The 22887-nt window shown below is 44.3% G+C and overlaps 1 protein-coding gene across 2 annotated transcripts in view; it reads left to right on the plus strand.

Moving 5' to 3' along the window:
• Positions 1 to 22887, plus strand: part of RIN3 (Ras and Rab interactor 3) — a 185185-nt gene that overhangs the window by 97950 nt on the left and 64348 nt on the right. For both annotated transcript variants that reach the window (XM_017857929.1, XM_017857930.1), the window contains exon 4: positions 8700 to 8772. In XM_017857929.1, the coding sequence (XP_017713418.1) occupies positions 8700 to 8772 (73 nt within the window). The remainder of the gene's footprint in view (positions 1 to 8699; positions 8773 to 22887) is intronic.

Genomic DNA, 22887 nt, shown 5'->3' on the forward strand with positions numbered 1-22887 from the left:
AACAAGTGTTGACAAGGGCGTGGAGAAATTAGAATCCTCGTACCTTGCTGGTGGGAATATAAAATGGTGCTGTCACTTTGGAAAACAGTATGACAGTTTCTTAAACATACAGAATTGCCATATGACTGAGCAATTCCACTTCTAGGAATATACCCAAGAGAAGTAAAAACATATCCACACAAAAACTTGTACACAAATGTTCACAGCAGCATTACTTGTAGTAGCCAAAATGTGGAAACTACCCAAATGTCCATCAACTGATGAGTGGAAAAATACAATGTGATATATCCACACAGTAGAATATTATTCAGCCATAAAGAAAAATATTCAATTAGAAAATGGGCAAAACACATGAACAGACATTTCACCAAACAGGATACACAGATGGCAAACAATCACACGAAAGGATGTTCAACATCATTAATTATTTGAGAAATGCAAATTAAAACCACAATGAGATATCACTCTTCACCTATTGGAATGGTTAAAATAAAAAGTAGGAATAACACTAAAGGCTGGTGAGGATGGGAAGAAACTGAATCACCCCTGCATTCTTGGTGGGAATGTCAAATGGTGCGGCCTCTCTGGAAAGGAGTTTGGCAGTTCCTTTGAAAACTAGAGGTTGGATATGGTAGCTCATGCCGGTAATTTCAACATTTTGGGAGAACAAGGTAGGAGGATTGCTTAAGGCTAGGAGTTCCTCATCTCTACAAAAAATTTAAAAATTAGCTGGGTGTGGTGGTGCATGCCTGTGGTCCCAGGTACTCAGGAGGCTGAGGAACACTTGAATATGGGAGGTTGAGGTTGCAGTGAGCCATGATGGCACCACTGCACTCCAACCTTGGCAACAGAGTGAGACCCCTTCTCCAAAAAATGATAGGGAATTACAGATGACCTTACCACATGACCCAGCAATTTCACTCTTGGGCATATATCCCAGAGAAATGAAAACACATTTTTCACACAGAAACTTGTACGTCAATGTTTACAGCAGTTTCGTGCATCGTAACTAAAAGCTGGAAACCATCCAAATGTCCTTCAGTGGATGAATGGCTAAACAAATCCATGGTATATCCATGCTACAGAATATTACTCAGCAATAAAAGGCAATGAACTATTGATTCACGGAACAACTTGGATGAACCACAAGGAAGTTACACTGAAAAAAGCCAGTCTCCAAAAGATATATACTTTGTGATTCAACTTATATGACATTCATGAAATAATATGGTCATTGAGATGGGGACAGATTAGTTGTCAGGGCTAGTGATGGGGAGGGGCTAGATGTGGCTATGAAGGAATAGCACAAGGGAACTCTATGGTGTTGAATGAACTAAATATCTTGATTGTGGTGACTGCGCGAAGCTACTATGTAATAAAATTGCCTAATACTGTACAAACACACACACACAAATGAGTGCATATAAAACTGCTGACATCTGAATAGTGTCTGGGGATTGTGTCGAGGTCAGTTTCCAGGTTTTGACATTGTGCTCTAATTATTACCGATGTTACCACTGGGGAGAACTGGGTGAAGGGTACACAGGACTTCCCTATTCATTTATTTGCAACTTCTTGTGAGTCTATAAGCATTCCAAAATAAACCATTTTATGAATACGGTTATTTGTTTTATTAATGCAATTAAATACATATTTGAGAACTGGCAATGTACCAACCACCGTGGTATATGCTGAGGGTTCTGTGCAAAACAAGATGCACACGCAGTCTCTGCTCCTGACAGTTCATTTGCATTACTGAATGATATAACTGAATTTCTCTCCCTCTTTTTTAGCAATTTTTTTTTTTTTTTTTTTTTTGAGACAGTGTCTCACTCTGTTGTCCAAGCTAGAGTGCAGTGGTACGATCTTGGCTCACTACAACCTCTGTCTCCTGAATTCAAATGATCCTCCTGCCTCAGCATCTCAAGTAGCTGGGATTACAGGCACCCGCCACAACGCCCAGCTAATTTTTGTATTTTTAGCAGAGACAGTGTTTCATCACATTGGCCAAGCTGGTCTCGAACTCCTGACCGCAAGTGATCCACTTGCCTCAGCCTCCTAAAGTGCTGGGATTACAGGCATGAGCCACTGTGCCCAGTCTCTCTTTCTTAGCATTTTTAAAGTTGTTTATTAAATTATACAAAAAACTTGCATTTCAAAAATGTATTTTAATTTGGGGGTACAAGTGGGTTTTGGTTACATAAGCTCTTTAGTGATGATTTCTGAGATTTTGGTGCACCTATCACCTAAGCAGTGTACACTATACTCAACTTGTATTCTTTTATCCCTCACCCCACACGCAGCTTTCCCACCCCGCTCCCCAAAGTCCATTCTATCACTCTTATGCCTTTGCATCCTCATAGCTTAGCTCCCACTTATAAGTAACAACATGTGACATATAGTTTTCCATTCCTGAAAAACTGAACCTCTTTAAAAACAAAAACACCTAATCGCTTTCAGTTCTTCATGGATGTTCTGTTTTGATGTTGAGATTGTGAGTGCCAGGGGCTGGGCTGGCATGCATGTACCCAGCATCTCTACCTGCCCCTGACCCAGCCTTGAGGGTGAGTCACCAGTGAAAGGTTTCCCTTCTTCTGAGCCAGGGCAGAGTCTGATTGTTGTCACTTGCTGTCGCCTTGGAGCACATTGGGTTCTGTCTGGTGCCTGTTCTCACACCTCACCTCTTGAGACGGTTTGGACAGGGTCTGGTATGTTTCCCCTGAGGCTTTTGCTGAGGGATATGGGAGAATGTACTCAGTGTGACAAGTCTTGGGAACTGCTGGAGCTGGCAATTTTGTTGGGAGGAGCAGGCTGGCGGGCTCCCTGCCCAGGGCAGAAGCAGGTGCTGGATGGCCTGAGGCTCTGTCAGAACTGTCTTGGCAAGTTCATGGGTGACATGGTCTCCTGGGCAGTAGGTGGCATGGGGGCTTGTCACCTGTATTAGTAGGGTTTTGAGCTGCTACTGAAAGCAGCATAAGCTGAGAGGACACTGGAAACCATGGGTTTTAGAGAAAAATCTTGACTATGTCTCCGCTTACAGAAGTCGTATTATAAAAACTCGCAGGAAAACAGAATGCAAGAAGTGAAATTCAGTCTGTGTGTGTGTGTGTGTGTTTCTGGTTTTAATAACAGGTTTATTCAGATGTTTATTTAATGTATCAGTATCTTTTTACTAGATAACAGCTTTATTCAGATGTGTTTATTTAATGTATTCAGTATCTTCCAAGATCAAGGCGCTGGTGCAGAAAAAAAAATTTTAAGTATTAAATATCATACAATTCAGCAATTTAAGGCATACAATTCAATGGCTTTTAGTGTATCACAGAGTTGTGCAACCATCATCACAGTCAATTAAGAACGTTTCATCACCTCAAAAAAGAAACCTTGTGTTGCGTAACAGCGTGAATATACTCAATGCCACTGAACTGTACACTTAAAAATGATTAAAATGCTAAATTGTGTGTTATTTATAGTTTATCATTATAAAAAAGAAAGAAAGAGTGAAACCCATACCCTTTAGCTAGCATCCCCCTATCTCCCCCTAACCCCAGCCCTAAGCAACCGCTAGTATCCTTTCTGTCTCTGTTTATTTGGCCTGCTCTGGATCTTAACACCTGAAGGCCCCCTTTGCCCGGCTGTTCTTTACGGGTCCTCACTGTGTGGCAGGCATGGCGTTGGGCTCAGTGCAGGGGACAGGGAAAAGTGAGACCTGTTCCTGCCCCGGCTATAGTCCAAGAGCCCCTGCCTCTTACAGTAAAACACACAGGTGGCATTTCCCTGATGGGCATTTTGGGCAGCACATCCTGTGTGTGGCTTTCCAGTGGGAGAGGGTGGAATCCCTGGGAAACGAAGGCTTTAGGGTAGAAGGTGGATCTAGAACTGGACTCTGGAGGTGCAGGGATTCTCTGTGCAGGACAAACAGCATGAGCAGAGGCAAGGAGTTGGGAGTGAGGACTGTAGAAAGAGGAGAGAGGGAAGAAAAAGCCCAGCCAACAGACAGGATTACTGTTGAGGAGCAATAGGAAATGAGACCCAGTGGGTCTGCAAAACCCTTTCCCTGCACCCCTGCCTCACACCACATTGCCTTGCATGTGTAAAATGACAGTTCAGTAATATCCCCATTGACTGAACACATGGGCACTGTTCCAAGCCACTTCCGTGGCATAATTTATTTCATGCTCACAGTGATGTTTATGAGGTGGTGTAGTCACTTCTTATGGCTGCCACTGCAAATTACACAAACTGGGAGCCTTAGAACAACATAAACTCATTCTCTCACAGTTCTGGAGGCCAGAAATCGGAAATCAAGGTGTGGACAGGCTTGGTTCCTTCTGGAGACTCCATGCCTCCCTCCTGGATTCCGGTGGTTGCTGCCAATCTCTGGCATTCCTTGGCTGGCATTCCTTGCATCACTGCAATCTCCATCTCCAGCTTCCCATGGCATTCCCCTCTCTGGTTCTGTGTCCCACGTCCTCACATGGCCTTTTTTTTTTTTTGGAGACAGAGTCTTGCTCTATCCTCCAGGCTGGAGTGCAGTGGCACAATCTCACCTCTGCCTCCCAGGTTCAAGCGATTCTCATGCCTCAGCCTCCCGAGGCGCCCACTACCACTCCTGGCTAATTTTTTTATTTCTAGTAGAGACAGGTTTTACAGTGCTGGCCAGCCTGGTCTCAAACTCCTGACCTTAGGTGATCCACCTGCCTCGGCCTCCCAAAGTGCTTAGATTACATGCGTGAGCCGTCACACCCAGCCCATGTGGCCTTATAAGGACACCAGCCATTGGATTTAGGGCCCACTCTAATGCAGTATGAGGTGAGCTTGGTTACATCTACAAAGACCCTATTTCCAAATAAGGTCACATTCGCATGTATTAGAGATTCACATGCATTCACATGTATCACATTCACATATCTTTTGCAGGAACACAAGTCAGTCCTCAACAGGTGGGTACTTTACTACCCCTGTTGTGTTCATCTGTTCTTGCATTGCTATAAAGAAAGAGATTGAGTAATTTATAAGAAAATAAGTTTAACTGGCTATAGTTCTGCAGGCTGTACAGGAAGCATGATGCTGGCATCTGCTCAGCTTCTGAGGAGGCCTCAGGAAACTTACAATCATGATGGAAGGCAAAGGGGGAACAAGGTGTCTCACATGGTGGGAGTAGAGCAAGGTGCGGGGCAAGTGCCACACACTCTTAAACAAGCAAATTTCATGAGAACTCTATCAGAGAACAGCACTAAGCGGGTGGTGCTAAACCATTCATGAAGGACCTACCCTCATGATCCCATCACCTCCCACCAGGTCCCACCTCCAACACTGGGGATCACAATTGCACATGAGATTTGGGTGGGGACACAGATCCAAACCATATCACCTGTTTTATAGGTGAAGAAATTGAGGCACAGAGAGGAGAAGCAACAACCTTGGAACATGCTCATGTGCAGGTGGCATGGCCTGGGAACCCACAGGCAAGACACCTGGCCAGTGCGGTACAGGACAGGGGACAGTCTAGAAGCTAAACCCACCACCCATCAGAACAAAGGATTGTTTGTCTTGTGCCAATTTGCACTCGCCTGTGTTCTAGAAAGGTGCGAGGCTGTTTGTTGGGACTTCCTCATGTCTGAGGTGTTCCTTTGGGGCCCTAGAGGAAAGGGCCATCAGTCACATGGTAAGTGGTCCAAGACCCTGTCCATGATGCCCCTGTGGCCTTTACCCCCTGGGGTATCTTTCCCAGGCAGACTTTCAGCAAACATTCATCAATCTCCCATGCACTGTGCTGGACACTAAGGGAGACTCAAAGATGGACCAAACCCTGCCCCAGCATGCAGGACCTCCCCGTGTGTGGCCTTGGTGTGAAGGGATGCTGTTTGCATAGTCAGGAATGGAAAGGTGGCAGAAGGGGCGGGGGCTGGGGCCAGGGGAGAGGTTTCATTGCAAAGAAACAAGCATGAGTCTTAAGCATTGCTTATGATTTTACAAATCTGGGGTTTTAACAGTAAAACAGTAATTGGGCCTCTACATATAGCACCGTGTTGAGCCCTGGCGGCCAAAGCGAGTAAGCCCTAGTTCCTGCACTAACGGCTAACCTATTATCTAGTGGACTAAGTACCAAAGCCTTGTAGGGATGCTGTTTCAGGAAGGGAGTCCAGGGCTTTGCATAAAGTGCCAGGGGCCCAGAAGGGGCGTGACTGACTTTATCTTCAAAGTTTATCTGTGTTCTGCAAAGATCAGGCCTTCCCTCTATGGGAAGGAAAGCTACTGATTGTTGAGTATGCCTGGTATGTAGGCTGGGCTTTTTGTGTGCATTACCACTAACCCACTCCAGGCATTCCTGAGGAAGGTCCTTCCTTCCGTTCCTATCTCGTATATGGAGCCTCTGTCTCCCCTCCCTGCTGCTGGACGTCTTTTGGCCCCAGCCTCCCTTGGCCACACCTGTGCTGCCCCTTGTGGAAGGAGTCGGCAGTGCACCACATGCGGGCACTAGGTGGCACTGGGCCGCCCGGGCCATCCTGTGAATTCCAGCTACCACCAGCCAGGGTCTCTCAGACTTAAGTCATTTGTAGGCATCCTCCAAATGCCTCCTCTACCACCATCTAGTTAATATTTTACTTAAATTCTCTTTTAAAATGTTGTCTTTATCCCAGTGGGAAACCATGATCTCCTTGCCATAGACAAATACATATTTTTTTAATTATGTGAACCATTAAGAACAGTGTTTGATATGCAGAAAGAAAGCAAATATAAAAATGAGGTTAATTGAACACAACACGTTGGTTTGTGTATCACTATAAGCATCTCACAGACCTCTAATGCTGTGGAGTGCTGTCCTGGGCTTTGAAAACGGGACCACAAACTGATGTCACCTGTGTGCGTGTGGCTTTAGGGAAGAACTCCTTTCCCTTTACAGGTGGAAGGACAGAGGCACTGAGCGGGGAAAGGGCACACTTGAGGCCTGATTGTCCGTTCCAGGCTCAGAGCCAGACCTGGAAGCTGGGTCCTGCCTTCCCTCTCCATCACATGGAAACTAGAACCTCGGGAGACCAGGACCACAGTGGGACATGCACGTGTTTCTTGGCCCCTCTGGAGCCAGAGGGCACTCATGTGGGGCTCCCACGTGCAGGGAGCATGACCGTGGGTGTGGGGAGTGTGAGGATGAGTCAGGAGTTGTGGGGCAGGTGCCTGCAGGGCACTGATGAACAGTGGGACCTCCAACAACCTGCTGAGCCTCTCTGGTTCCTTCGCCCTAGCTCTCCCAAGCAGGGCAGAGCATGGTGCCGTGTTCTCCACTGGTCAGTCTGGCCCCAGCTGCAGGCACTGACGGCGGCATCCTGGCACCCTGCCCCTCCGAGGAGCCCCATCCACCTTGGCATGGATTTTGAACAAATGCTTTGATCCCTCTTCCTTGTCAGAGCTGTAAAACATCAGGGTAGCCCTCACCCTTGGGTGAGCTGTGCAGCCAATCAGGTTAGGTTCTGAGAGACCCTGGAGATCTGGGTGACAGGCCAGTGGCCCCACTTCAGTGCCCCAGACCCATGTTCCTCTTGGAGGCTGAGGCAGAATTGGGCAACGCCCTTCCTCCTGGCCTCTCCTGGACCTCACAGTTGCCGAGTTCTGAGACTGTTGCTTGGGATGACTGTGATCTATTAAGTGTTTAATTCTGCATTTACAGTCTAGAACCTTCTGTGTTTTTTTGCCCAAAATGATGAATGTATATTAACACCAGCTATCCTAATAGTGATATGGTTTGGCTGTGTCCTCACCCAAATCTCATCTTGAATTATAGCTCCCATAATTCCCACGTGTTGTGGGAGGGACCTGGTGGGAGATAATTGAATCACAGAGGCAGTTTCCCCCATACTATTCTCCTGGTAGTGAATAAGGCTCATGAGATGTGATGGCTTTATAAGGGGAAACCCCTTTTGCTTGGCTGTCATTCTCTGTCTGCCACCATTAAGATGTGCCTTTTGCCTTCCACCATAATTACCATTAAGATGTGCCTTTTGCCTTCCACCATAATTACCATTAAGATGTGCCTTTTGCCTTCCACCATAATTATGAGGCCTCACCAGCCACGTAGAACTGTGAGTCCATTAAACCTCTTTTTTTAAGTAAATTATCCAGTCTCCGGTATGTCTTTTTTTTTTTTTTTTTTTTTTTTCTATTTGAGACAGAGTCTCACTCTGTTGTCCAGGCTGGAATGCTGTGGTACAGTCTTGGCTCTCTGCAGCCTCCGCCTCCCGGGTTCAAATGATTCTCCTGCCTCAGCCTCCCAAGTAGCTGGGATTATAGGCAACACACGTGGCTAATTTTTTGTATTTTTAGTAGAGACAGGTTTCACCATGTTGGCCAGGCTGGTCTTGAACTCCTGATCTTGTGATTTGCCCACCTCGGCCTCCCACGGTGCTGGGATTACACACGTGAGCCACTGCACCTGGCCCGGGTATGTCTTTATCAGCAGCGTGAAAATGGACTAATTACAAATAGGTAATCCTCTGAAATCTCAGTGGATTGACAAGGAAGTCCCTTTCTCACTTAAGGTCCAGTTGACAGCTGATGTGTATGGAGCCGCATGCAGCCCAGCATGGGACCCAGAATGAGTGTGGCAGACATGCCCCCCCAACCAGTCCCTGTCACCTCCTTCCCCCCTTTTCCTTGGCAGAATTCTTACCTTACCCAGGGCCCTTCTTCTCTCTCCCCAGTTTTGTACCTGGAAGGCTCAGCTCTTGTGTTTGAGGACATCTTCAGACTGATTGCGTTCTACTGTGTCAGTAGGTGAGTAGACCCGGCCCTGCAGGTGGTTGTCTGGTTGCAGCAAACATCCCATGCAACCCTGGGTGGGTACAGGGAACTTCACAAGGAAGCCCCAGAGAGAAGGGTGCGGCTCAGAGGATGCGGAGAGAGGGCACAGGCCCCTCTGGGAACCACAGGGGACTTGTTGGCTCTGAGGCTTTCTCACACTATCTGATAAGAACCCCTCCCTTCCACACCTGCCCCTCTGGCTCACTGCCTGTCTCCTGGCTTCCTGTGTTATCAGCTTCAAGGACAGCCTGGAGTCCTGCATGTACCAGGCTTCCCATTGCAGGGGTTCTAGAAGGAACTTCCTGTAGGGGCAGCAACAGGGGCTGATCCCCCTTTATGGGAGGTAGCTTGTGATTACTAAGCAGCTGCTGGGTGGAGCGGGTGTCTGCTAACCACCCTGAGAACTGCCTGTTTATTCAAAACTGGTTTTGGGTCAGTAAGAATTTAAAAATACACTTTGGTGCCATAAGCCAATGACTTAAGCTACAGGACCTTGACAAGGGCTGGTTAGAAACGGGGTGGAATGTGTTGGGGTCCAGCAGTGGGCTCCAGCAGTGGGCTCCAGGCCCACAACTCCCTGCTGCCTCTGAAGAAAACCATGCTGAACTTAGAGCATCCCTCCCCACCTACCACAACCCTCCTGAGTCCAGATGGGCAGGAAAAGTGAGGCTGATAATGTCACCGGTGGAGGATGTCCAGGTTCTTGGCGTCTTGAACAAAGAATTGGACAAAACGCACAAAGCAAGGAAGGAATGAAGGGGTTTATTGAAAATGAAAGTACACTCCACAGTGTGGGAGCGGGCCCAAGCATAGGGCCTCAAGGGCACCATTATAGATTTTTGGGAATATTAAATACCCTCTAGAGGATTCCACTGGTTACCTGGGGTGTGCCCTATGCAAATGAAGAGGATGAAGTAAAGTTACAAAGTCTTTTACTTGACCTACGCCCTATGGAGAGGACATTTCCTGTTACAGCTGAAGTGTGAATCGGCCTTATGTTCCCCGCCTCCAGACCCTATTTTCCTGCCTCATCTCTTCCCTGAGAGGTGATCTCCATAAATCTTTATGGGAGGCAGAGAGACCAATGGTCTTCTTTTTTCTTTAACTGCTTCATGCTGGCTTGGGGTGTAGTCCCTACCTATTGGGGATCAAGGAACTCTCAGCCTGCTCTGTATAGCAGAGGCAGGGTAGCTTCTTGATGGCCGGGGTAGTGTCTTCACCTGCAACTGGCTGGAACCTTTGTTGCATGTTTATCTGAAGCTTGATGGTCTCTATGCGAGAGGAAATGAATTTGGTTAAAAGATTTAATGGGAACTTCAGGGGGTCGATAACTGTATTGTCAAGAATGTTTGTTACAGAGATTTGCAGGAGAAAAAAATAAAACCTGGTCTGTTCTAGAATCTATGTGTTTCCTTAAAGTCTTAGCAAAAGCGACACCATTTTGGTTTGGTTTGTTGGGGCCTAGTGCATGAGCTTAGTCCAAAACAATGGCCTCCCAGAATTTTGTTTAACAAATTCCTGGCCAGGCATGGTGGCCCACACCTGTAATCCCAGCACCTTGTGAGGCTGAGGCTGGTGTATCACTCGAGGTCAGGAGTTCGAGACCAGCCTGGCCAACATGGTGAAACCCCACCTCTACTAAAAACACCAAAAATTAGCCAGGCGTAGTGGCGGGTGCCTGTAATCCCAGCTACTCAGAAGGCTGAAACAGGAGAATTGCTTGAACCTGGGAGGCGGAGGTTGCAGTGAACTAAGATTGTACCATTGCACCCCAGCCTGGGCAACAAAAGCAAAACTCCATCTCAAAAATAAATAAATAAACAAATAAATAAATAAATAAACACATAAATAAATTTTAAAATTCCCCCTTCTTGGTCACGTTCTCACCTAAGTGAGAACGTGACCAAAACTTAGGGCCTTAGTGCCACTCTCTGTTACCCTCATTTTGGGTTTCTGGTCTTACTTAGCCCATCATTCATAGGTTATGGTGTCTTCATGGTCACATATTTCTTTCAGCTCCTGTTATTCCAGCTGGAGAGAGACCATATGACATTCTAGAGATGGCTGCATGCAAGCATTTAAAACCTTTGAGAGAATACAGCCCAACAGGAAGACTATTACTATGACTATTGGGAGGATAATAGTAAGAAATTGGAGTATGCTTCTTGCCCAAGGTCCCCACAAGCCAAACCTCCTAAAATCAAAGAGACCAAAGAATGACTTAACTAAGCAGTTTCTTTGTTAATCCGCTAGCACTGAATTCCTATAATCTTCATTTGATGTGTTTCTCCGTAGGCCACATGTGCCAGCAGCTGCACAGATACGTCTTTGTTCAGCCAATTCTATCATAACTTTCACAAGAAAATTTAAAGTCTGTTGTGTAACTGTAGCCTTTACAGTAGAATTCGCTGTAGAGCCTATCATGAGGGATATATTGCTAATCACTGCTTCTTTTACTTTAAACCATTATTATTATATTGCTAATCATTGCTTCTTTTACTTCTTTTACTTTAAACCATGGAAAAAGGACCTAATAAATGATGCCCTTCTAGAAGAGTGAAGGCCTCCTGGCAATGTTATCTTTAACCCATGATGTGGGTTAAGACAAATGAACCAATGTTTTGTTTCTGACTGATTATGAGGCGACCATAATGAGGTACCATTAAAGTTTTTTTAAACCTACATTGGGCCTTTGTCCTTTATCCGTCAAAGTATAAGGTTCTCCATGTATAAGGCTGGTTGCAAACTCCTTCGTGAATAAAAGTACACCCCATAAGTGCACAAAACAGACCCCTTTTCCACTTCTATTATTCATAGAGGCATAAGCAAGGGAAAATATTCAAAGATAAGAGTTTCATGATAGTGGAGGCCTTAATCTGTAAACTTGGGAAAAGCTGTTCACATCAAGGATGCCATCCTCTTCTGGGGAGAAACCTCCCTGGTTAGCCTTACCCCAAGGGTTCCAATGGGTATATAGTTCCAAGAGTATGGAGGGATCCTTCACAGTTTTGAGATTATGAACCCAAAGTTCCAGGTCCTGAAGTTTTGTTGTGTGTGGATGGCAAGGACAGTCTTTCTCTGATGTTCTCAGAAGATCTAAACTATAAAAAGCTTTTTTACCTGGTGAAAATACACTATAGGCCTGGCGCGGTGGCTCAAGCCTGTAATCCCAGCACTTTGGGAGGCTGAGACGGGCGGATCACGAGGTCAGGAGATCAAGACCATCCTGGCTAACCCAGTGAAACCTCGTCTCTACTAAAAAATACAAAAAGCTAGCCGGGCGAGGTGGTGGGCTCCTGTAGTCCCAGCTACTCGGGAGGCTGAGGCAGGAGAATGGCGTAAACCCGGGAGGCGGAGCCTGCAGTGAGCCAAGATCTCGTCACTGCACTCCAGCCTGGGTGACAGAGCGAGACCCTGTCTCAAAAAAAAAAAAAAAAAAAAGAAAATACACTATAGCATAATAATCTACTGTTACAACATCAGCCCTCTTGCATGAGAAAGCTTTTATACAACCAGACACATGCATTGAAAATAACAATTGAATGAAATCCCTTTGTAAAATGTTTAAGTGGCCTACCAGGTGACCAATTGAACCTGAAGCTTTAATTGTTTTCCCAGGAATATGGGATCAAACATTGGTTATAAACTATGTTAGTAATTTGTAAGTCACTACATCAATGTGTTCAATTTAGATCATTTTATCTTTCCCATGTTGAGTCATGGGATGCAGAACTCTTAATAATAAAAGCTTTAAGGATTCAGGAAGGACAAGGTGGCCATCCTGGTTCTCCATGAGGCCATGCTTAATTAACATTAGACTTATATTATCTTGGATACTAGTTGTTTTTCCAAATTAGGTACATAGCACGGACAAGAAAAAAATTTTTTGTGGTTTATAATAACTTAGTATAATAATCATATTTATAATTGATAGCATATACTTAGACATTAACATTTTAGAAATCCCATACAATTTTGTAACACATATTAGTATTATTCACAAAATATAACCTAAAGAAGACTGAACATCATTTTACAATCCCATGTACCTAAACATGTCAAATAATCCTGTTTACTTCCTTTCTGGATATTTTCAGGGGCCTCTGATCTATCCAAAAAATCAGGCATTAGGAAAGACAATTTTGAAACTGAAGTTTGATTTTGAAATTCCAGAGCACTATAAATTATTTATTTTGCCAAAATGACTCAGAAATTTTAAAAAAAAAAACCTTTTCTAACCTTTTACAAAACAAACACACACACACACNGGACAAGAAAAAAATTTTTTGTGGTTTATAATAACTTAGTATAATAATCATATTTATAATTGATAGCATATACTTAGACATTAACATTTTAGAAATCCCATACAATTTTGTAACACATATTAGTATTATTCACAAAAATATAACCTAAAGAAGACTGAACATCATTTTTACAATCCCATGTACCTAAACATGTCAAATAATCCTGTTTACTTCCTTTCTGGATATTTTCAGGGGCCTCTGATCTATCCAAAAAATCAGGCATTAGGAAAGACAATTTTGAAACTGAAGTTTGATTTTGAAATTCCAGAGCACTATAAATTATTTATTTTGCCAAAATGACTCAGAAATTTTAAAAAAAAAAACCTTTTCTAACCTTTTACAAAACAAACACACACACACACACACACACACACACACGCATTCTACTGTTCTTACTGTTCTTATATACCTTGCATGGAAAACTGTTTCTAGTAGTCTTTTTTTTTTGAGTCGGAGTCTCGCTCTGTCGCCCAGGCTGGAGTGCAGTGACGAGATCTTGGCTCACTGCAAGCTCTGCCTCCCGGGTTCACACCATTCTCCTGCCTCAGCCTCCCGAGTAGCTGGGACTACAGGTACCCGCCATCATGCCCAGCTAATTTTTTGTATTTTTAGTAGAGATGGGGTTTCACCGTGTTAGCCAGGATGGTCTCAATCTCCTGACCTCGTGATCTGCCCGCCTCGGCCTCCCAAAGTGCTGGGATTACAGGCTTGAGCCACCGCGCCCGGCCTCTAGTAGTCTTAATTGCATGTTATAATGGCGAATTTTAAAGTAAAACTTGGTAAGTTATGTTCTCATAAGGTTTGACTATTTCCAGCATAGCTAGAAGCGTGGCCAACTCCACATGTCCCCAGGCCTTACCTAGCTGGAAAGCAGGCAAGTTAAACAATTTGCAAAAGCCAAAGAAGCAGCTTATGACCTTCAGGCATTTAGCAAACCCAATATTTGAACATAATTTGGGCCACTTGTTTACATTTTGAAGACATTTGTATTTTACCAATAATCTTTAAAACTGTCTTTATTTCCCAAAGATTACTCAAGTCACGTGAAGTAAATAAAAGGCATTACGTTTTTCACTTTTCCGACAAAATATTTGACTTAAGCTTTTATTATTAAACCAATTAATTTAAAACTTTACAGGGGAGATAAACCGTGAATTTTCCTTTATATTTAACCAGTTTGCATGGAGAGAGAGAAGCCAAAGACTGACTAGTAAGAAACTCTTACCCTTTGGCTGGCATGCCAGGTTTCTGGGTTCTCTCTCCCTGAGTGGTCCTAGCGACCCTGCTTAACCATATGCAAACAAACACATGGCCATGAATTAAGAATATTCACAAATAGTTTACAAATTTTGGAGACATTAGGCAGAGAGAGAGAAATATGACTTAAATTCTATTTACGATAGTATACTCAAGACACTTAAATTATCAGGAAGCCTAAAATCCAAAAAGTTAGTTTAAAGATAGAAAGCTGATGTGCTCCATTAATTCCTGTGAGCCCGACAAAGGTAGCTTTGGAATTCCAGATAAATGGAATGAATGATGACTTACTAGAAATACATGGGAAACAAAATAACTATTCACAGAACCAAATAAAAGCCTTCCACTAGGAACTAAAAAAAAAAAAAAAAATCATAGTTTTATACATATGGATACACAAGCAAAGCCAGAGGAGAATAAACAGCAAGTGAATGAAAACTAGAAGCCAAAAACAAATAAACAGAAAACCAACCCTAAATTTTCCTACTCAATTTACCCTGGAGGCTACAGTGTAACCTAGGACCTCCCAAAAACCCACATAATGAATATTTTAATCCTGACACATAATTCAGTATCCTTAAGTTCACCAATATTTTCATACAGCCTGCGCAATTAAGAAATTCACTTTAGACACATGGCCAATAAGTACTACAGCACTATCCATGCAAAACAGTAAACATAGTGTGAAGCAACACAAGCATGTATGTGAGATTTGGCTTTGCACTAAATCCAGCTTCATGCTTAACTGTATTTAAAAAAGAATTGCCAGGCCGGGCACGGTTGCTCATGCCTGTAATCCTAGCACTTTGGGAGACCAAGGCAGTTGGATCACGAGGTCAGGAGATCGAGACCATGCTGGTTAACATGGTGAAACCCCATCTCTACTAAAAATACAAAAATTAACCAGGTGTGGTGGCACATGCCTATAGTCCCAGCTACTCAGGAGGCTGAGGCAGGAGAATGGCATGAACCCGGGAGGCGGAGCTTGCAGTGAGCCGAGATCATGCCACTGCACTCCAGCCTGGGCGACAGAGCGAGACTCCATCTCAAAAAAAAAAAGAATTGCCAAACTTCCGATGCATTTTTTACAATGCTTCTTGTTTTACTGTCGATGAAAAGAGTCAAACTCTGTAAAATATTTGAAGAGATTTATTCTGAGCCAAATATGAGTGGCCATGGCCTGTGACCCAGCCCTCAGGAGGTCCTGAGAACATGTGCCCAAGGTGCTTGGGGTGCAGCTTGGTTTTATAGGTTTTAGGGAGGCATGAGACATCAATCAAATACGATTAAGGAATACATGAATACGTTGGTTTGTTTCAGAAAGGCAGGACAACTTGAAAACTGTGGGGATGGGGAGCAGTGTTCCAGGCTATAGGTAAATTTAAACATTTTCTGGTTGACGACTGAGTTTTTTTCTAAGGACCTGAGATCAGTAGAAAGGAAATGTTCATAAAAGATTGTGAAAAACCAAGGTTCTTTCAAAGTCTCATAGTGGCTGCCCTTAGAAACAATAGATGACAAATGTTGCCTATTCAGACCCTCTAAAAGGTGTTAGACTCTGCCAGTTTTGGTAGACAACATATAACAGTAAGTGTACATACAAATAAACACATCTAGATGTGTATACACACACATAAATGAAAATCCAGTAGCTTGGAACCTTAGCCAAGAGATAGCAATACAAGCTTACTGGTTTTACTTTGCTCCAATAGATAAGCCAATGAGGGCTGTGAACCAAAATTTCAGGTAAAGCAGTGTCTATGGCAGTTTGCTTTTTAAAGGCCAGACCTCCCCAGACTCCAAAGAGTGCTAGAGCCAAACAGCACCAAAGGAGGGCATCACACATTAACCAGGCTCCCTGCTTAGAACAGCAGCACAAGTGGGATCCATGCAGTGCCATCCCACTTTCCCAGTAGACAGTAAACTCCAGATTCTAAACAATTTGGGGGCCAAGCAGCATTGCAACTGCAAGAGAAAATTCTAAGGAGGGCTTAGTACTAGACCTCAGAACCTCTGCCAAGAGCATCCCCTTGAGGAGGTTGAGGTCTGCAGGATCCCCAGAGCATCCTCCTGTGGGCTCCAATCTTAGAGTGTCAGATGTCTCTGACCTTAGGTGGGCACTGGCACCACTCTGCCTGTGTTCCCTCCAGAGCCTGCTATGAGTTTTCCTTTGGTACCTGGGTGTAATCTCTGACTTTTAGCATCCTTATAATTTGATAAGGCCATACCTTCCCATGCTTCCTGTTCTGTTAGAAACAAATTTTTGGTGCCGCAAAGTGAACCCAGCACTCAGGCAAAAGTTTTCTCAGCAAGGCAGTTTACTTCTGTAGAAAGGCACTTCTTGCATGCAAGGCAGAGGCAAGGGGGAGCATGCAAAACAAAGGAGAACAGGAGTTTCTTATCCCTAACGCAGACCCCGTTCCTGTGTCTTCCCCCTGTGGGCTGGGGTCGGACCGCACAATCTAGGCTAATTCCCATTGGGTACTGTTGACATCATCAAAGGAGGCGAGGTGGGCCTTTGACAGGAAGAACGGGTACATCTTGGGGTACATCTTGGGGTGTTTGGGCACAGCAGAGAGAGGGAGGGCTGATAGATGAATGGGTACATTACCTTTTAGAATAGAACAAAGAACCAGGAACAGAAACTCTTTGAAGAGGAACTATTAGTTCTTAACAACAATTTCCTCCTCTTGAATTTATACATTTCCCTCTTTAAACTTATCTAACATGGCTCGGATTCGTTGATCTTTCAAGGGAAATAATTTATTACTACAGGATTTGGAAGAACTAGAGAAGGTTTGGTTAATAGCTGTCCCTATAAGTCTTTGGACTAGTCCACGAATGCAGGGTATGATGCAGCATCCAACAACCATAAGCACAGCTATTGTGATTGCGAGAGAGGTAACAATAGAGGCCACGAGTCCTTTCCATTGACCAAACCAAGTTCCTAACCATCCTGTGAAAGGGTCACTTATCCCAGAATTTGTGGCTAATTCATCTGATAAGGAGGTAAGACCTTGTAAAGCTTTTGTAATTGTTCCATCAGGGGCTGTATTGTTGGGAATGTAGGTGCAGCATTGGGTTCCTATCATAACACAAACTCCACCTTTTTCTGCTAATATCATATCTAAGGCCATTCTGTTTTCCCAAGCCATTTGGCTAGTAGGCCCTAATTGTTCAGCTATTCCTTTGATAGCATCCCTAGTGTAATTAATAAATCGCTGCTGGTTATAATAGATGTAATTTATCCAAGCTACATTTTTATTAATAGCTACCACTGGAAGTAACGATTCAAATCCTGCAGCTATTGAGTTTCGGGCTTTGAATCTATCAGGTACCCCCCGTGGGACTCCAATTGCATCTATATAGACTTGAGAGTCAAAAGATCCCTGAGGGGCCCCTCTTGTTTTGCGGTGTTGTGATTTCTCTTTTTCTCGTTGTTGAAATGCCAGGGTAAAAGGGATGGCCAATTGAATTAGAGCACAAGTGCCACTCCAGTTACTTGGCAGGGTGGCCAGTAGGGGTCCACCACAATACCACCATACATCAGCTCTGGGATGAACAAGGGGAGACTGATTGGTAAGCTTTTGGAAAGACTTAACCTCACTGCATCCCTTTAGGTCCCCAAGAAACTCCAAATTTTTTCCCCGTCGTGAGAGACAGGAAATAAAATTGGTATCTGGAGATGGAGGCTGGATGGCCCTCGGGAGCTGACCCTCTTGGTGTGGAATTTCAGGGAATAGCACAGACAGAATTCGACAGAATTCACTATCCCAGGCTGTGGGGTGTTGGAAAAGAGCCACCATGCAGCCCATGCCTGGTTTGTTAGAAGACCATCCAACTGGAAAGGAGACAACTTGGGCCTCTGGCCTGCCCTGGGCACAAACGTAACAGTCGCTTTTGTTTAGAGTGCGAACGGAATATTCAATCCATTCCATCCAGGCATTTGCATCTTTGTATCCTCTTTCAATTGTCAGTGTTTGTTTTAAATTTTTAACCTCTACAATAGCTACTTTGGTTTTGTCATTAGGTGGAGAAGAGACAGTGGTCTGGTCAGCAGGTATGGAAGAGTCTAGAGGTGGAGATGTGGGGGATGGAGATGTGGGGGATGGAGATGTGGGGGATGGAGATGTAATGAGGTGCAACTTGAAGAATCCTATGGGGTCTTTCCCTCTTACATCTGCTCCCATACCATAGAAGCGGTTTAGGGTGGGGGAGGAATCTTGGAGAGTTGGGATGGTGATGGAAATTTGCACCGGGTTACATTGGTTATATTGACAATTGGGAGGGGCACTTCTTTTAGTAAAATGGATATAGGGCCTTAGAGCCGCTAGCGGGAAATCCTTTGAGGGGACCCAATCTTGGCGTTGAGTGACCCAAACGACTTCGTCCCAAGTTGGACAAAACGGAAACCTATACAATCTAGAAACATCTGCTTTGGAGGGGCAGAGATATTTATCTGCTGCTGTAAGCTGTCTCTGGCTTTGGAGATCCCCACAAGGTATAACTAAACAAGCATCAAAGGTAATCGTCTGGGGTGAGTCTGATCTAGTTACATTAATAATGAGGTGGCTAGCTAGAGAACAAGGAAAGAAGAAGGAGTAACAGAATAGATGAAAGAGAATTAAACTTTCCTTAGCTTTAGTTTGGTAGGATTTTCCCCTGGGACCATGGCCCATGACCCTGGAGAGGGCGGTGCTTTCTTGACTCGGGTGTGATGGGTCCATCCTTTCTCGGCAGTTCGCACTGCAGTTTCAGTTGTTAGGAGCACTAGATATGGTCCCTCCCAGGATGGTTCAAGTTGCTCTTCTTCCCAGCTCTTATTGAGGACGTAGTTTCCGGGCCGGTGCTGATCAACTGGAAACTCAAGAGGCGGGGTTTGCGCTAAGAGACCTTTAGTCCTGAGGGAAGATAAAGTAGAAGATAGACCAAGTATGTAATTCCTACGGAATTGATCTTTGGTCTCAAAAGTGGGAATGTCACTAGTGGAACTTAAGTATGGCAACCCATAGAGCATTTCATAAGGGGATAGGCCAACGTCTGTTCGAGGGGCAGTTCGGATCCTGAGTAGAACAATGGAGAGACACTTAGTCCAGGGTAATGGAGTTTCTAAAATTAACTTAGATGATTTTTTAGAGTCTGATTCATCCTTTCTACTCCTCCTGATGAGGATGGATGCCAGGGGGCATGATACTCCCATTTGATTCCTAAAGCTTGAGTAAGCACTTTAATGATATTTGCAGTAAAGTGAGTCCCATTGTCTGAGTCCCATGTTTTCTACTGGCCTGAACTGAGGTATTATGTTCTCTAGTAATACTTTAACCACATTATTAGCTGTTGCACTGGGGAGGGGAATGGCTTCAACCCAATGAGTGAGGTGGTCTAATATTACTGTTAGGTATTTAAGGCAACCTAGTGGGGGCATTTCAGTATAGTCAACTTGAATGCTTTGAAATGGCCTTAATCCTGAGCTTCTGCCCCCAAAAGGTTGTTTCCTTGGGGCTGGTTTGTTTGTTTTCTTACATGTTAGGCAGCTGGCCACAACTTGTTTTGCGAAGGTGTAAATTGCATCCATAGACTCTGAGAACTGCATCACACATAGCTTGAGGTCCCCAGTGAGTCCCTTGGTGTAGTTGGGACAGGATTTCTCTCATAAGTGGTTTGGAAAGCATTTCCCTTGGGTCTGGAAAAACCCACTTCCCTTCTGAGTTTTCCTTAGCCCCTAGTTTCTCTAACTTCTCCTTTTCAGTGGGAGAAAAGATAGGGATTGCAACTGGGGGAGAGAGACAGGCAGTCAGGTGGAAGATAGGCGCTTTTTGAGAGACGGCAGATTGTTTTGCAATTTGATCCGCAAGGTTATTCCCTTGGCTTTCAAAGGTAGAACTTTTCAGTGCCCTGGGACATGCACAGTAGCTATTTCTTCTCGTCATTGTAAGCTCTTTAAAACTTGAGTGATTAACTATTTGTGGACAAAGTCCTGACCTTTGCTGTTAATTGGGCCCTGCCCAGTCCAAATTTTTCCAAAGGTGTGCACTACCCCAAAGGCATACTTGGAGTCGGTATAGATGGTACCTTCTTGCTTTTGTAAATATTTTAGAGCCCAATTAACATGAACAATTCACAAGTCCGAGCAGACCAATTATTTGGCAGTCTTCCAGATTCTATTTCAGCAAGAACTTCTCCATCTATGACAGACTATCCATTCTGTCTTTTTCCTTCAACCACCCAGGATGCGCCATCTATAAAAAGATGACGTCCTGTTTTAAAATTTCTCTTAAATCAGGTCTAACCTTAGAATGGTAATCAATGAGATCTAGGCAGCCATGTTCAGGATCTTTGGGGTTCGGATTCCCAGTTAGGAAAGCAGCAGGGTTAAGGGCACTGTCAGTGGTGACAGTGAGGTCATCTTTTTCTAATAGAATGGCTTCATATTTTAGAATTCTTGAGTCAGTAAGCCATCTACCTGCCTTTTGGTTTAATATTGTTGTAACTTGATGAGATGTGCTAACAATTAATTTACCCCCAAAGGTTAGCTTTTTACGTTCCTCAGTCAACAAAGCAGTGGCTGCTATAGATTGAATACATCCGGGCCATCCACAGGTTACTGGGTCTAGAATTTTTGATTAAAAGGCCACGGGCTGCAGGTGGCCCCCATGTTCTTGGGTGAGCACCCCTAAAGCTACTCCCTTATTTACACTGACAAAGAGGTGAAATGGTTGTTCGAGGGAAGGCAAAGCTAAAACAGGGGCAGTTTTGAATAAGTGTTTTAATTCTTTAAAATCATTGACTTCCTCTGAGGCCCAAAGGAGGGGGTCAGGTTTTTCTTGGGTAAGCTTGGAGTACAGAGACTTGACTTTTAGAGCATAGGAATCAATCCGCAAGCGGCAACATCCAACTAGGCCTAAACATTTTCTAAGCTCTTGTTTTGTACTAGGCAGGGGTAAGGACACAATTCCTTTGACTCTTTCAGGTCTTATTTTTCTCCTGTCCACACTTACCTGGTGCCTTAAGTACTTGACTTCTGACTCTACAAATCGGAGCTTCCCCTTTGATACCCGTAATCCCTTCCCTTGCAGGTGATTGAGAAGACTGATGGAGAAATCAGATACTTGTTTCATGACTTCCCCAGACACAAGTATGTCATCTGTATATTGGAGCATGCATATAGACTCTGGACGGATATTTTCCCTAAAACTTGTTCAAGAATTTGGCCAAACAGGTTAGGAGAGTCTGTAAATCCTCGGGGCAGGACCATCCAGCAGTATTGTTGTTTCTGCCCTGAATGAGGATCTTCCCATTCAAAAGCGAATATGTCTCAGCTGTCTTCAGCCAAGGGACATGCCCAAAAGGCATCCTTTAAATCTATTACTGTACACCAGGTCACATGGAATCTTGCTGAGGATAGTGTATGGATTGGGGGCAACAAGGTGAGTGGTTTGGACTATTTGGTTAATGGCCCAGAGGTCTTGTACTAGTGAATATGATCCATCAGATTTCTTTACAGATACTATTGGGGTATTATATGGAGACATACAGGGTTCAAATAACTTATCCTAAATAAGAGCTTCAGTCACAGTTTTCAAGCCTATCCTGCCTTCTAGAAGAATTGGATGTTGCCTTCTCCTTACTATTTCCCCAGGAGTTTTCAACTTCATATGAATGGGGGAGATTCATAGTTTCCCTCTGTTCCCTTCTTTTGACCACACATTGGGATGAATGTAACTTTCTTCTGCGACGGTGAGCAGGTTTAATGAAGTGACAGATCCTTCAGGGCAGGCATGCAAGCCTGTGTCTAGTTTTAACACTGGGTCTCTTTCTAACAGGTTTGTTCCTGCTTCAGGGATTAGCAGGAATTTAATACTAGCTGATCGATTTTTGTGTTTAACTTCTGTTTCTTCTAAAACTTTGGCTTTAAATCCTTCCCCTTTTGCCCCTGAGACAAGAAGTTCCTCTAATATAAAATTAGAGGGCTGAGAGCAAACAGAGGAGCTAGCAGCCCCTGAGTCTATTAGAAAAGTAATAAGCTGGCCGGGCGCGGTGGCTCAAGCCTGTAATCCCAGCACTTTGGGAGGCCGAGACGGGCGGGTCACGAGGTCAGGAGATCGAGACCATCCTGGCTAACACGGTGAAACCCCGTCTCTACTAAAAAAACTCAAAAAAAACTAGCCGGGCGCGGTGGCAGGCGCCTGTAGTCCCAGCTACTCGGGAGGCTGAGGCAGGAGAATGGCGTGAACCTGGGGGGCGGAGCTTGCAGTGAGCAAAGGCCCCGCCCTTGCACTCCAGGTTGGGTGAAAGAGCGAGACTCGGTCTCAAAAAAAAAAAAAAGGAAAAGTAATAAGCTCATGTTTGGATCCCACCTCTAAATTTATCAAGGGCTTGTATTGGGACTCGAGATAGAAAAGACAGAGCCCCTAACTTCCCCTATTCCTCCTCAAATGCCATGAGCAGACAAATTTCTTTTTGCTTCCCCCACTCGGGGCATTCTCTTTTGAAGTGGCCTTCTTTTCCACATTTAAAGCACCTA

Source organism: Rhinopithecus bieti, unplaced genomic scaffold, assembly GCF_001698545.2.
Source record: "Rhinopithecus bieti isolate Rb0 unplaced genomic scaffold, ASM169854v2 scaffold_41913, whole genome shotgun sequence".
NCBI lineage: Eukaryota > Metazoa > Chordata > Mammalia > Primates > Cercopithecidae > Rhinopithecus > Rhinopithecus bieti.